Source organism: Parambassis ranga, chromosome 22, assembly GCF_900634625.1.
Source record: "Parambassis ranga chromosome 22, fParRan2.1, whole genome shotgun sequence".
NCBI classification, from domain to species: domain Eukaryota; kingdom Metazoa; phylum Chordata; class Actinopteri; family Ambassidae; genus Parambassis; species Parambassis ranga.
The window spans coordinates 5,695,838-5,712,357 of NC_041042.1; the positions used below are offsets into that span (position 1 = coordinate 5,695,838).

The 16,520-nt window shown below is 42.0% G+C and overlaps 1 protein-coding gene across 4 annotated transcripts; it reads right to left on the minus strand.

Moving 5' to 3' along the window:
- Positions 1–2,587: 2,587 nt before the first annotated feature.
- grhl1 (grainyhead-like transcription factor 1) lies at positions 2,588–14,706 on the minus strand. 4 transcript variants are annotated; one of them, XM_028395207.1, is made up of 16 exons: positions 14,538–14,706; positions 12,386–12,575; positions 12,107–12,180; positions 11,712–11,845; positions 11,399–11,619; positions 10,693–10,775; positions 10,319–10,472; positions 10,106–10,217; positions 9,915–10,009; positions 7,794–8,037; positions 7,572–7,699; positions 6,070–6,098; positions 5,785–5,870; positions 4,362–4,447; positions 3,950–4,014; positions 2,588–3,859 (listed from the first exon to the last, which is right to left on the minus strand). In XM_028395207.1, the coding sequence occupies exons 1-16, from the start codon at positions 14,555–14,557 to the stop codon at positions 3,745–3,747; spliced, it is 1,836 nt and encodes a 611-aa protein (XP_028251008.1). In that variant the 5' UTR covers positions 14,558–14,706; the 3' UTR covers positions 2,588–3,744. The 4 variants fall into 4 exon arrangements, with proteins under 4 accessions (XP_028251008.1, XP_028251007.1, XP_028251009.1 ...); XM_028395206.1 differs by having other exon boundaries at positions 11,399–11,634; XM_028395208.1 differs by lacking the exon at positions 14,538–14,706 and adding an exon at positions 14,281–14,483 and having other exon boundaries at positions 11,399–11,634.
- Between the last annotated feature and the right edge of the window lie 1,814 nt (positions 14,707–16,520).

Below are 16,520 nucleotides of genomic sequence, written 5' to 3' on the forward strand. Positions count from 1 at the left end.
AACAGGACGTTATGTGTTCATGAGCACAACCTCAATAAAACCTAGTGAGAGATCTGATGAATCTGAATGTAATTCTTTCACTATGTTCTTCTCAACTTGTTTACATTTTTTTTAGTTCTGCAATGCAGAGCCAAACAGGATTTTCCACATCATTGCTGCAGGACTTGGTCTCAATCTTTTGAATTGCATACCTGCTTTTTCAGTTTTCATATTACTATATATGGTTTGGTGGTGCTGTTGTTTAAAATGCAGGCGCTAATTCTAGTATTCAAATTCCCAGAACTCTTTCCAGGCTCATTTGAAGTTGTGGAAAAAACTGTCTGTCAGCTGCTCCTCCCCACCACCATCACTACAGAGCGGCATCTAGGTGAAAGGACACAGCAAGTAAAGACATCCCAATCATGAAAGTCAGTTGTTCTACATCAGCATACATTTTTGTAGCTAAATATTTATGAATGGAGGAAAATGGAGCCACTTTAGTGAGGGTGCTTGATTACAAGAGTAAAGGATATTCAAGGAAAACCTTTATTATTCAGTCATTTTGAAGCCAAATAATGGAAGAAATGCATTAAATTCACCCATATCTCATCATCTCTTACATTTTATGGCTTATTCGAGACACCTATAATGAAATTACATGGCTACAAAATGCAGAAAATTTTGATAAAGGCTTTGACCAAAACAAACAAAATACAACACAACAATTTGAAAGTTATGAAAATTGTAAATAAAACAGTAGCTCATACTATAAAAGTGAAAGGTCTTTGTTGATATCACAAATGCTCTTTACTCCTAGAAAAGCTTTCCTGTCCCTGACAAAATTGTTTTGTTGGTGTGTTTTTTTTTTTATTTAACAGCAAACCACAGATGACCTGTTGTATGAGGCACCTCTTCAAGTCATCCCTGCACTGAAGGATGCTTTGTGTACCACACGACACGTGACTCCACCCTCCTCTCCTCCTCCTACACATTAGAACGGAACAACAACAGGGATTTCTCTTCCAGCACCTGGCTCCTGATTGGTCGGAGCGAGATTCTAAAGCCAATCTGTTGCTATGAGCGACTGACTCGTGTGCTGCTAGCTCGCAGTCTGTTGTCCTGGCAACATGAGGAACAGGAGGAAGGTTTGAGGGCTCCCTGGAGGAGCTTCCCTGGAGATGGTCTGAGGATGTGTGGTGCCTAATGATCAGGCTCTATGGCACTTTGAATAGTATTCCGCTTGTCTGCTTGTCTGGCTATGAAGAAAATGTTCTTTTTCTTGTTTTCTATGAATGATGCTGTTCTTTTCAGACCATACAACAGTTTATCAGCTGTTTCCTGCCTCACTAATACAGATCACTTATCATCACGATAGATTAAATATGGACATTACTAAAAACAAATGAAAAATGATAAGAAACAGCAGGAGAAAGCAGATGGCAGATGACACTTAAAGGCATGGCAGTGTGGCGGCACTACAGCATATCAGCATGGCAACGCTGGTGTGGCTGGCTGGTTAAATTATAACTAAATGAGGTCTTCTTCCCTGTACATCTGAACCCTTAGTGAGTGTCATCTTTTATGATGGTGCTGTACTGCTATCAGACTGATCTGTGTCTACAAGGACACATTATAAGAACAAGACTTTGATTGCCTCAATCAAACTAGTAAACAAAGAAGCACATCTGTATGAAAGAGCAGAGAGGAAGACATTTTTCAGGTAACACAGGTGATGTCGTTACCTACTGAACTGGGACATTAATACATGGACCAAAATTGAGAAAGGGTAAAATATTGTAGCCTAATCTGTGGCCAGGTTTCCGACCGAGCAGCTTCTCTGAACCAGGCTGTACTGTCATGCCTGTTTCCTGCCTGCAGGGTCAGAGCTGATGCCCGGACATCTGCTCCTGTGGACAGACACAGTTAATCTCTACCACAGATCAACACCTCAACACACCTACTGTTTATTTAATCACTGGTATTCAGATCCTTTACCTCAGTAAAGGCACCAAAGCAGCAGTGTAAAAACACACATTTACAAGCAGATGTACAGCATTTTTAAAATACACACAGTGTAGTTGACATGTAGTTAAAATATGAAAACAAAAATACTGGGTTGGTCCCTTTAGTGAAGCATCAGTGTTAGAGCAGTGTGTTATTGTTGTAGCTGCAGGAGGCGGAGCTACAGTTTTATTCACATGTCTGTAATATTTGTGAAGGTTTTCCTTCTTTCTGTCTTTCAATATATATTTCAAAAAGTAAGATTTGATGTTACACAGCTAAAAAACACTGAGGTAAATCAGTTGCTGTATGTGAACAAGAACACGCCTCCAACACAGCTGTAGTCTGTTTTACAATCACAGCACTAACGACCCCTGACCTGCACTTAAACACGGTGTCAGTGCTGAGTGGATGATTGAGAAAGGCCGAAAGGCCCCTGTGACTGAAACCTTGACCCCCTTTTTTCCAGAAACCGATTCACAGGTGAGAACTACGCTTTTACATATATTTGTAAAACTATTTGTGTGAAGTCTCAAAAGTAGTGTTGGAAAAAAGTTTGAAATATGTGAACACTATTAAGCAAAAGAAAAAGTCTTAAGTGACAGCAGCAGTTACCACAGAGCCTTTATTTGTGCATCAAATCCTTTACAAAAACAAAAGACAAAAAACACATTGACTTTCTCTCCCTTGACGTGTATGGCTAAAATAACTTCATATAAAAAGGGGGAAAAAAACATTATATTAATAGAATTATTAGAAATTTGGTTATATATGGTTAAAAAACAGCAATGTCCCACATCCGTTCTCTTAATAAATATATACACAATAAGTACTGAGATACAAAATACATAACAGATCATATAGATCAGATTTTCAGCTGATATATATATAAATGTGTGTGTGTATATATATATACAACCATATTTCCACCTAAAACATGCTTTCCATACGGTTGTTATGGCAACAGAGGAGGATTCTTTTCTGAGTGTTTCAAACATCATATTGCACGTCCAGTACAGCCTGTTCAGACTTTACTGGATATTCACTGACCTATTTCACCAACATTCAGAAAACTGCTCTCCAGGGGGAATCTTATCAATACACTTAGTAATACTTATTAGTATTTAAATTGATCTTAAGGATCTTTTAAGCCATGTCATTCACAAAAAAATATATCCTACAAATATTTACAGTGTTTTACCCTAATTATATGATGGTTGAAGAAGCTTTTTCACACTAAATACTGCCACGTTTTTTTTTTTTTTTTTTAGTACTAATACACTGAACCACTTGTGCTCCATCAACAATTTTCTGTCATCCTTTTTGCAGATTCCATTCATCATCAGTTCTATGGCTTTAGGAAGGAAGGAGATGATTTACTAATAAAAATCAAACATGAGTAAAGTCTGCAGCTTGCATAGCGTGAGGTATAGCAGCATTACAACTGCTCTGCAAACCTGAACAAAATTGACAACAGTAAAAGGCACTCATCAAGGTGCAACTCATAATATTCTCACTGTGTACAAAAATCAAACACACAAAAAAAAGGGTTCCATCAAAATGTATAACTTACATCTCTAACCAAACAGCAGTGTTGTCTATTAAGAGCTATGGCTTTTAAATACCACTTTTAAATCTGTTTGACAGCACAGAGACAATATGAACGAGTCCATAATTGCTGCATAGCTGGGAAGTGTAAACCTGACGGCTCTGTTTGTGCACCGCCTCTATGCCCGGGATGACCCGCTCTTCAGCTCGCCCCCATCAGATTTCAGTGAGGGTGAGTTTGTACATGCCGCCCAGCTCCTCCATAGTGATCTGGAAGGTGTCCTCGTTGGAGTAGTGTTTGATGATGTTGTCATCCATGTGGACTAGAATACTGTTGGAATAATGTCATGTTTTAGCAAACACAATAACAAACACTAGAAGTCAGATGTTTATGATCAGGATGTCATTGACTGGCACTCACCCTTTCTTGCACTTCTTATAGACTTTTCCAATCTTATCCAAAGGCAGCTCGTATTTTTCAGAAATCTGAAAAATAAAAGTCAGTGTTAACCGGCACAGTAAAAGTAATCACTTCTTGTATCTAATCTTCTAAAACACACCTGATTCAGCTGATAACTACTGTATCTGACCCTTGTACTCCCATGTTTAAACTTGATGACCCATTAGGTAACATTTCCAACTTTTTTTTCCTATTTTTATCCCCCCCTGTTCTGTTACACCTTTTACCTCCACTCTTGACTACAAACAGTGTTACTGTGCCATCTAAAACCACCCACCTTTTCCTGAGTGTCCCATTACTGCTCATCAAGCCTCCCCTAATTATTTAGAGATTCATGGTGCTAGGTTTACACCACCAACATGAAACAACTTACAGCTTCCACCAGGCCTTTCAGCGTGGGATTCTTCAGCATGAGGGCATCAAACACCTCCTCTGTTTCCTTGCGCACATACAGCAGCACTGCGTGGTGAGAAAAGAAGGAGGAAGCGTCAAAGCAAAGCTTGAACGTATGTTTACAGGGTGGACACAAACACGAATCGGGAGTCAGTCATAAAAGGGTTTATTTGTGACTGCTGCTTTGGTTCATTTGTGTGGGTTTGAAGATTTGTGGCTTTATTGCATAGTCTCACTTTCAAAGCAGAGAAGCGGAGGCACATGCATACATGTGTTTGGTCCATTAGTAACACTGCAAGGCATGTGAACTAAACATTCCCACTGCCAGAAAGTGATTCAGGGCCCAGAAAAAGCCCACCTAGGATGCACATGGATCATACAATACTGTTGTGGCTGTGGAGAGGCCGTGTGGTGGTGATAGTATACACAGGCCATATTTGTACATTGTACATTGTGGTCTGGAGCAGACGTGGATAACGTCATTTTAGGGAACCAGTTCAACAGATGACTGACAGTTCCCGACTTCACAATGGCGTCAACATGATGCCAAAGCTGCCAATTATCTGACTGGAAAAACATGGCATATCTCAAAGGTCTACTAAAAAGTTGCCTTTGTTGTTACGGCCCTTTAAAAAAAATGACTAGCAACACACAAAATAAAGACATACTGTCACACCAGGAGAAGCAGATCTTTAGGACACACTGTTCGTTGGGTGTGATGTGATAATATAAGATTCAAGTGCCCAGAAATTACCAACTGTTCTGCATGGGTTGCCGTGGTAACAATGGAGGGTTCAGTAACTATGTCGCCAAGCTCCAAAGTGCCAGTAGACTGTTGTTTATCATGTTAACCATAGCCAAAGGTTTAGACTCTCATTTGATAATCACCATGTGTCCCTAAAAACTTCTCCAAACCACATGTTGTATTTTTTGGAATACACCTGATCAGGTTCAATTGAGATTGTGGTTCTTTTCCATAAAATCATGCTTCAGAACGTATGTTGCTAATCAGGCTTAGTGAAGGAAGCTTGATGTTGTATATGTGGAGAATATATGTATTATTAGAAAATATTATTGTCTATGAATAGGATATAGGGTAAAGGGCATGGACTTATTTGCATGTATGTGTGCACTACATGATCAGTGGTATTTTGTTGGGTCAGTGGAGGCCTCAGGCACATGTGTGTGTTTTGAAAGAACTGGAATAATCACATGGCTAAGAGAGTGCATATGTGTGAGTAGGAGTGAGTGTGTGTGCATGAGTGTGTGTGTGTGTGCGCGCGCACAACTTAACACACTGATTTACTGTGGCCACAGACTGTATCAGCACATGAGTAACACACACACACACACACACACAAACAGCTGGGCTCATAGCACTTGTTGTTGATAGAATCTCATACCTTTCTTTGGTTCATCCATTCTTGCCATCTTGTTTGGAGGTGTACCGAACTCATCATCACTGAAGGGTAATCTCTTCATGCCCGAGCTGCAGTGGACACAGACACAGACTGCTGCTTAAATTTTCTTAACATCAGGTTATACCACAGCACAACACAGAGCCCACAAGCATTTCCTAGAAACAGTATACATGAAAATGTATGCCTTTTTACTCGGAAAGAGTAAAGGTTGTTTCGGCTCATTACTCCTATAAAACAAGTGTGAAATGAGGGCTTAAGTGAACTCACCTTTCTTCTCCATCTTCTGTTGGGAAAGGCTGAAAGAGAGACAGAGAGGCAGAAATTTATGGACATTTTCTCACCCATATGTCGTATCATACTTGGTTTTCCATATGATTTTAACCACTGTCCTTTAGTGGAAACGGCTTAAATAACTATCAAGTAGGTCAAAGGCAAAGTCAACAACCGCCAGTTCCAAATGTTTTCCTGTGTTGACCCATTTATTCTTTCATTATCACTGAGAGCTGAACCTGGACTGCACAAACCAGCTACTCAGCTATACTGTACGGTGAAGTGCAGGTCAGGACCCCGACAGGAGGGTCACAGGTTATTATGATAAGCACATCAGAAATGTATTAACTTTATTTAGCTAGGCTGAAAAAGTCAATTGTTATCTGTTCTATATTTTATAATATGCAAACTAACAGCTGACATAATGGATTTTTTTGTGTAGAATAAAAAAGAGGATCAAAACAGGTAATGATCACTGCAAGAATACTTTTTCTTACTCTTGGAAAGCTGCAGTTTTTTTTAACCTTTTGCTCTGTGACCGCATTGATCACAGGCAGCACTGTTAATAGAGTTCTATTCTGAGAGGAAAGCCGACAAACCCAGAGTTTATCATAAACTGATTGCAGAAAAGAAAAGTCAGTAAGGTTGAGTGTCAATGCAATCACCAAAAATAGCCTTCTGCCCCCCCCCCCCCCCCCCCTTAGCTTTGCTTGTATCAGCAAAGTAAACTTAGGACGTGACTATTGTATAATTGACCAGTAGGGGGCAGTCAAAGTTCACAATTAGTCAAAATTGTCAATGGATAAATAAAAAAAAATCATGTGGTGTCATTTTAAATGAAGCACTTCTTAGCCTCTAGCCTGTGAAATACAAATGGTTAAAAAGTGCATGTGTGCAGATCAGATGTGCACACGCACACACAAACACACTTCTGTACAGGCCATGTGATGTGTTCTCACTGAAAGCAGCAAAGCTCAGAGTCCAGTCACTGAGAAGAGGTCATTGCTGCTGATAAACATGTGAGAAACTGCATGCCTGAAAGTAAACCACTCTGCTCTGCGTTTACATGTCTCTATTCATCTGGTCCCTGTAACCAAAGATCAGTAAGAAAACACCGCCCTCATCTCCAAGTCTCTCTGTTCACTTTGCTCTGAGCATATGAACACTTGAGTAAAGGTGCTTGTACAGGTATTATGTTCTACACCCCCTTGGTTTATTTTGAATCACTGGTGTGAGTAAGCAGTCTGAAACCCAGCCATCAGTATGTAGGACTCCTATCAAAGCCCGAAACCAGAACTCTCTGTTCCTGCCAAATAGCAAGCAGGCAGGTCACCTCGACCCAGCTGGCAGAAGAGTGGGTGGAGAGAGAAAAACAAACTGTTTATGGACCGCCTATGATGCTACAAATGGTACATAGATATGATAAAAAACAGGTTATTTACATGAGCCCAAACTGTGGTGACAGTGTTGGTGGTTTGCGATTGTGATTGTGTACTCACGTGGCGCTGGAAGGTAGAGAAGTGAATGTCAGGGATGAAAAGGACAGGCTGAGTCTCAAGGTCAGTCATCATCTTGAAGGTGGTCACATCGTTGCGTTTCTGGAGGATGGGTACTTTCACATCCACAACTGAAAGAGACAACAGGAAGTAGTTTAATAGGTGAAGTTTTTTTGGCAAACAAATGTGCTTTGTGTACATTATACAACTTTAATATTGACTCACAGCCCAGGCCAGGGTTGAGCTCAGGCACCTTCCCTTTCCGGCGGGACTGCTTCCTCTCCTCATCCCGGATCTTCCTCTCGGCTCCCTTGTCACAGAAGACCTTGATCTGGCAGTAGGCGCGGTGGATGGGCTTGTTGCTGCGGTTGTTGTAGCTGTACGTGTCAATCTGCAGGTTAAGCGGAAGACCCTTCACCCCCTTCTGGGAGGAGAAGTCTGTGCTCAGGCAGTTGACTGCGATAAAGATCTGAGGAGAGAGGGGGCAGAGGTGTTATAGAGAGACAATATTAGCACTAAAAAGTTGGAGCAATGAAAACTTTCCTGATCATTTTTACTTTACTTTTAACAGAGTAAGCCTTTCTGCCTCTCAGTTCAGACCTCAGACTGCGCTAGGTGTTCTATGCTGCCCTCTTTTGGCCAACTCTAGTAACCACATTATTTTATTTTTCTTTGTCTGCCTGGTGCTTGTATTCAAAACAAAAAGCTATTGTGTCAACAAAACACATAACAGAAGGTTTGGAAATAGAGGGGACTGAGCAGTACACATTACATAATGTACATAATAACAATGGCACATGATAAAAAAATCACTTAATAAATAGAGGTTACCAACATCAATTAATCACATTTTAGTGGTACAAAATGATCCAAATATTCTGCTGCCATGTGAACAGCTGCTGTGGCTTATCTGCACACTTTCTACTAATGATGTGCAGACTACAGCAGAAAACAGGTTTGTAGTAGCAGTAAAATGCAGGTAGTTTATATGTCTATTTATCTAGAGCTCTTAATTCTGATAACATCTGCAGTCTAAAGAAATGTGCTAAACATATTGATTCCACTTAATTTCTCAGTAAATTTCCACATCTAGTTATGATTGTGTATCGTTTCTGAGAGTTAAAAGTAACTGTGTCGTTGCTTCTTGGATTTTGTTTTTTAGGTGCTTTACTGCCTGTTAAAATGATTAAATGTTGCCATAATTTAAAGAGAAAACTTAAAACATTAAAACTTTTTTGTGAAGGAGCTCTGTCCTTCACAAATATACCACTAATATTCATATATAAATACAGTATTATGCTTCAGTGCAATCACCCAGAAGGCAAAGCACACACTAATGTGTACTTTTCACCTTAACTCACCCTACCTTTGACCATTACACCTAACCCTACCCCTTAGTTTTAACCTTAACTTAACAGTGAGGACATCATTTTCTACAAATGTCTTTCAAATGTACACAGACATCCCAGTAAACACACACATCTTCCTCTGTAATCTAACACCTCACGAGAAGATGCTCAAACAACATGTCGGGGCGGTTACACACAAACACACACACACAGTGAAGTGACAAAAAACACACAAGGATGAACATCCTATGGACACAGGCCTGGAGTCATGAGACAGTTAGGCCCACATCCTGTTAATCATGTGACTTTATTTATGTTAAGTGTGGCCTACAGAGATCTACAGTGAGGTGTAGGGGGGTAAGCCTAAGCGCCGTTTTGTCTCGTTTGTCTGTTTGCTAGCTCGTCATTCATCTCAGGCTGACAGTGAAGCAGTGCCAGAGGGCAGAATGAAGGCTTAACGACAAAGCGGAGGACAGGAGCTCCTCCTTTCTGTCACATTTTCCCTCCTGCTGAACAGGATTTTATTTGCCAATTGTCCGATCCGGTCCTTCTCATCACCCCCCCACCCCCTCGCTCGTTTCCTCATTCCTGCACTCTTTGTTGCACATGTCTGGTGTGTAAAAATACCTTAACACATGCAGCATCACAATAGGGGTGACAGGCTGGTTGGACCAGTCAAAAAATGTATGAGCAAAGTGCAGGAAAATTCACACACGCCTTCTCTTTTCTATGCAACCCAAGTAAACACACAAGAGGAGAGAGGCCAGCATCTTCACTTTACTTTTTAAAGTAGTATTTTAATTAAATGCTTTGGAAGTCACAGTGATGTTTCTTCATTAAGTGTGTTGATGCTGATCATAATAAGAGGACAATCTTAGGTAGGAAATTCACACCTTGGATCTGCAGTGACCCTGCAAACTAAACACTGTGCATGTTTTTACATGAGGGCAGGCAGTATCGTTTGTGTGTGTGTGTGTGAAGTTGTGTAATCTCTCACCTTGGCCTCCTCGTTGGTGTCCCAGGTGAAGGAAATGGCGTTGTAGGAGATCTCTTCGATGTTGCCGATGGTGTTAAAGCTCTCTTTGTAGTCAGCTAGAGCAACAAAATTACATCAAGTCAGTCAAGTTTTGTGTTTTTTTTTAACTATCCTTTTATTTTATCACTGAAAACCGATGTTTTCTATCTCACCGATGTCGAGGCACCTCTGTTTAGCCGTGTGCTGCCTGGAGTGCCAGTACTTCCAGTGCTTCAGCTGATCGTCTCTGCACTTCTCCTCTCCGAACACAACCATCACTACACTCTTCACAACAGAATGAAAAACACAAACACACAATTTAATAATGATATTCGGCATATGGAAATAGTTTTGAAGTTGCTTCGGGTTTTGTTGTCGCTTCTTACCCTGACTTTGGTGATGGGTTGCTGCATGCCTTTGTTGTCCACCTCCCTGAGGGTGATGGGGTAAAATTGTCCCTTGTTGAGATATGTCATGGTCCCGTCACCCGTCTTCTGACGCAGAGACTTGGACGCCTCGAGCATGTACTCGAAATTATTCCTAAAATTCAGACAAACAAAGGTGGATTTTTTGTTACTTAATGGAACCCCCAGAATCAGTGTATTGCCAGATAGACTCTTGTCTTTCACACGGGACAGGAGTCCGGTGTCTCTCCCCTGTGACCAAGATGAATGGAGCCATTCTGCTGCGTAGTGTCAAAAGCTGAATGGCGGTGTGGTAGTGGAAGTTAGACGGTGGGCCGGCAGGCAGCGCGACTTACCCCGGCACGGTGTCAAACTGAGTGTAGTCATCGGGCGTCATGGAGGCCATACGTAACTGGAGATCCCCTGGGAAGGAAAACACCTGCAGCAGACAAAGGAAACAGATAGAGACAGTGTGTCAAGTCAAGCGCAGGAAAAAAGAGGACAGAAAACCGCTGCTTTTGATTCATTTTAAAAGACTCTTCCTATAATTAACCAGCTGAATTATGAGTATATAACAGTGGCATTAAGCTTTCTGATCACCAGCTGCTATATGAGTTTCTGTAAGTGTTATTATTCCTTCTGCCCCTTCACCTGCCTTTAATTTTTTTGTTAAAAATGGCTCTGTTGCTACCCACACCCCTCCTGTACGGGGGTTTTGTTGGGTTACTCTGAGGTAATTCCCCTCCAGGTTAAAACGACAAAGAGGAGAGAGAAAAGGCTTTGGCTATTGTAGGAGAAAAGTACAGCACTTTATTGTGTTGGTGAGACAATGGCATAATAACACACTGGCCACTATTTTGGCATGTTCAAATAAAACCAGGGAAGGCTGAGCCCACCGCTGGCTCCATGGGATCAGGTGAATGTCCTATTGTCTGATGGGAGAGATCTGAGAGAGAGAGTGAGAGAGACAGAGGAGAGGAAAGTGAAGGGGAAAGAGGAGGAGGAGGAGGGTGTAGGGAGAGCATTAGCAGGGTTTAGAACGACGGGGATCGAAACACTCACCTCCTGGGAACCATCCTTGAAACTCTCGGTGAAGGTGGAGTCGGGGGGCGTGCGGGACTGGGTGCTGGGGCTGTACTGCACTGTGCTGTGGGTGAGCTGGCGGTCGTAGACGCCCACATGTGCATCGGTTTCGGCGCAGTTGTTGGGCACAGTCACAGAGAAGCCGTGGGTGGGCACCTCTGTCTTGACGGGCGGGTAGTTTGGCACCGTGGCGATGGAAACTGTGACAGTCGTGTCTGATTAGACAAAAGCTCACGATCAGACTTTTTCGGTTTCTAATTTTCTTGTTGATTCTGCTGAACTGTGAACAGACCTGGTGGATTGAAATGGCCCCTCTTGTCCTGAGACAGCTGAAGAATATTGAAGGGTGCTTTGAGGACCTGAATCCGGTTCTCCATACCAGCTTCTTGGAGGGGAACTATGGCATGTCCAGGCTGGGCTTGGTGCCTGAAGCAGGGGGGGAAACAGTAGATTTAAGAAATGCTTTAATCTGGGATTAAACAATACAATGAGATTGACAAAAGAATGACTGACACTCTGTCCTGCCCCTCAAAATATATATATTCTTAAACTGTTTGAAAACATGCCTAATTGGAGAAAGCAGGTGAAAATTCAGAAAATGTAAACGAGTCGGAGTCTGCCTGTTCTTCTCCTCTGCTGTGCTTTTATTTTTAGTGTGGGGGGTATTAAGAGAGGACTCTCATTTACCTTTTGTTGGGATCCACATCAGAGACCAGTGCATCTGTCTTGGGCTGGTGTATTGTTCTCTTTTCCCTGGGCACCTGTATGCGAGGGTAAACACAGCCGTTCAGCATCTGACCACATCACATCCAACAACTCAGGTCATCCTGCTGTCTATGCAGGCAGCTAGATCAGTTACATGACATAAGCTCTGCCTCACAGATGTTGCGTAATGGTCGCTGTCACTATGAATGGGGGTTCTATATATATATATATAATATTTGTAAGAGAGTCAGAGCCTCTTACCTTGTAGTAGTCGTAGAGCAGGCCGAGAGCTGCAGCGCTGTCCTCGTCCCCATTTATGCTCATCATGGCCTTGGTGGCAGCAGTCAGCGGGTTCTCCAGGAACGACTTCCAGGCTTCATCTTCTGTGGTGAAGGAGCGGCGTTGGCCACCATAACCTGACTCGTTCTGGAGAACAAGCACTGCACGCTTACTGCAAAAAAAGAGAATGGGATGTTACCGTTTGTGTAATTCACACTCGTGCCCACTTTAACCATGATGTTAGAGCGATTAGAGCAGGGGTACGCATCTCTCTTTATGGGCCTGTTAGCAGACTGACTCTCCACACTGACTCACCACACCAGACCCAAAAAAAAAATAAATCACAGCCTGGTTCAAAACAGACAAACAGGTTATAAGAGTGAAAGATCAACCATGTAGATGTTCTTTATCTGCAGGACCTGTTGTTCAGGCTTTTCAGCGATTGTGCAACAAATCTCAGCCATCGAACTGTGGAGGCGTCTCGACAGAAAGATGCTCTACAGGCTCGTCCAGTGTGACGACTTTAGGTTCAGGGGATCACTCATTGGTTGACAGGCTGACCGCAAAGTGACGCACCTGACCGTGCCGCATTCCTACGTTTTAACTGCTGTTATTTGCTAAAGAGAACCTGTTGTGACAAATAAGCACGAGTTTTGACGCTCAGTCGCCGCCTGCATCGTTTTTCCGCTCCTCCTGTCACCTCTGCAGGATTGTCTCCGATACGCAGCTTTAAATATGCTTTTAGTTTTTGCAAATGTATTCGATTTGAAAACGAAAACACACCACCTTTGTATGTACAAACGACACGCATGTTTACAGTAAATTTAAATGTTTACACTGCCTGTGTTTACCATGACGTGTCAATCCTAATAATGAGAAGATAGATGAGTCATAAGATGCGCTCTTTACTATTAGATTTTTCCTTGGAAACTACACGCCCTTCAAAGACATCTTCAGATATCCTCAACACAACACAGTAATCATTACAAAGTGTGAACGGTCTGGCTCAGTTTCCATGTTGAGTATCTACAACAAATACAGCTTGTTTCCTCTCAATGGTCAGAGCAAAGTGATAATTAGTAATCCTATATCTAATTGTGCTATTCATAAAAGGCAACCTGATAAGATCCATTATTTACCGGCAATAACACTCGAAGGTAATATAATCCATTGATGAATCAAAACAAAAGGGCTTGATTGGGCTTTTCAGACAGAAAATTGCAATTAGATTTCAGAAGTAAAAAATAAAAAAGTCAACAAAGTAGAATGGCACTTTAATGTCAAATAGAGATATCTCTGTCTGTGGGAGAAATATGCGCTCATCACTCGGATTGTTGAGCCCCTTAACCTGCCAGAACATATGACTGATGTAGAGTAAAATCCACCAAAACCTCAGATAGTCCTGTGCTTGCTTACATTGTCTGTTGGGCCAACGCCTAGCAGGTGTACAATTTCACTCACCTCAAAAGTCTCCTTGTCATTGCCCTCAAAAAAAAACCATACGAATATGGGCTAATCATCTTTAACAGGAGAAAATATTCTTCCTATTTTCTATTTTTTTTTTAAGTGATCCAAATCTCCTGTAAGCACCTGCAGAGAGAGCTTTCCTTACCTGACAGTATGTCCATGTTTATTCCTGAACAAACATCATTATCTGTATAACTGTTAGAGCTTAGAGCAAAATCAAACACTAAACCGCCCCATCTCTATCACGGGACACTTTTTTTATATTCTAACAGGCGCCCGGGGCTCGCACGACAGGTGGAGATACACCTGTACAGGCTGGAACATGACAGGTGAAATAAGCGGAGTACACACCGTGGGAAACTATGAGATACAATCACCGCTCGGCAGCCAGTGTTTTAGAGTAAACTTACCCTTTAAAAAGAAAAAAACAGGAGCTATAATAATCCTACAGAAATGCTTTAATACAGGACAAATATCACAACAGGCTGTGAAGGATCAGGCGGCAGCTGCAGACAGTCAGAGGTGGATCACAGAGTGACCCCTTTTAAAATCCATCTGTGCCATCAGGGCAGAAAAAGTGCAAAAATCCACAATAATAATAATCACTATTACAAGCTTATAGTGACATGTGCTGCTAGTGCAGGCTAGAAGTGGAGAGTCAACTTACTTGTCATGCTCCTGTGACATCTCGGTCGGTCGAACTGGACTTTCTAGTTGGTACTGAAAATCCGACCCGTCTTCTTCTCGGTGGAAAACTCCGCCGCTGACACTGGATGAGGGCCGCGGCAACAAACAAGGTGTCCCCTACTGAGAGAACGGGTTTTGTCGGCTTTTCTCGCTTTTTTGGGCAATGCTGAGAAATTGAGGCCGGTTTTACCCGTGACAAGGCCACGGATTGGATTACAGGTGTACGGGAAGGAGGGGCCTCGCTGTCAATCAAACGGTCTGAGGTTGTGATTGGTTCACCTGGTGGCGTACCTGGAACTGTGAGGGACTCTGGGTGAAGCAGTGGAAGAACAGGGTTTTTAAAGCTGTGATTTCACCATGATGTGCTGATACTTGGAGAAAATGAGTCAGTGCATCTAATTAAAATAAACTAACTCAAACTAAAAGTGTTTTTTTATTATTAGGCCTGTTTTTTTTTAAACAATACATACCTACATGGTGTCATGGCCCAGAATATTTTTTTCAGTGAACAACTGGCTAAATTAGGCAAATTCAAGATTTACTCAGATACTGTATTCTAAGCATTTTAAAAGCAATTCAAATCACTGAAGGTATTTACATTTTTAGAGAATTAATTATATATATATATATTACAAATACAGCCAAGGTTGCTTTCTTTTTTCATACACTAGCTAGATAGATGATTTTGAATTCATATTGGAGGTTCAGTGAACAGGGTATTCTAAATAAAATAGCAACAAGAGACCCGGTCTCATGTCTGTGGGCCACTTTTGTCCTTCTGTTTAACTGAAAGTGGACCTTTGATAACATCATCGCCATGCTACCTGGGTAATGACACACAGAAAGTTGTTTACAATCTCCTGGAGCACAGATTAGCATCAGCCTGCACACAGCTGCAGGTAAGAAACAGGCAAATTTTTTTGTCCTGAAACTCCCCTCAGAATCATCAAAAGCGTGCAAATGAAATGACGATGCAACCAAAGCAGGAAGGCGGAAGGGGGGGTGGGGGGGGAGAGGGAAAGGGGGGGGTACTCTCAACGGTTGAGTATTGACAGCATCCTGCAGCTTAAAATAGATGCATTAAGCACAACTGACACTGGATGTGGAAGTCACATCTATTTGATGTGCTCTGCACCACTGTACATTTACTTTGCTGCATAATACTGTCGACTGTGGGCTGACTGTAAAAGTGATGAGATAAAAAGAAACACTGAGTGAAAACAAACAGCTTTGTCGGAGGCAGAGAGGGGCTCACTTAGATGCTATCAGCAATATTCAAAGTTTGTCTTTACACAAACACTTAGGTAGAAACTAACAGTATTACCCACCCCACCCCAACACATACCCTCCCCCCCCCTACATGCCTCTCTCTCTTTCACACACACACACACACACACACACACACACACACACACGCACAACCTCCTGCTCCTGGATCCTGGTTTACTGTTTATCTATCCCAGTGGAGGGACACCTGCTTCTCCTGGAGCTTGTTTGTGTTTGCACTGAGGACATAGGATAATACAGTGAGGGAGGGATACAAGGGTGTGTGTGTGTGTGTGTGTGTGTGTGGGAGCTGGGAATATGTGGCTGTGCTGCTGATGGTTGATGCTGACTCGACAGAGCACATATAGGTGAAACAGACAAAGGAAAGCAGAGCATACGGATCAAAGCATGAGATCAGGCCTGAGAAAAGATCTGCTGAGATACTCTCGTGAAGTGGAAGGAACAGTCAGGGCTGTGGAGGATGTACAAAGCAACTCAAGTAGAAGTCCCAAATGAATGCGCCGACATATTCTGAAAGGCTTAAAATATTAAAACTCAAGCTAAAATGCTCAAAGAGAGAATCACTATGTCTGTCATTATGTATAAGTTAAACCGACGCTGTTTTTTCCCCTCATAACACATGATAACATGACTAACAGATAAAGACATAATATGTTTTATTTTATCTATGTATTTA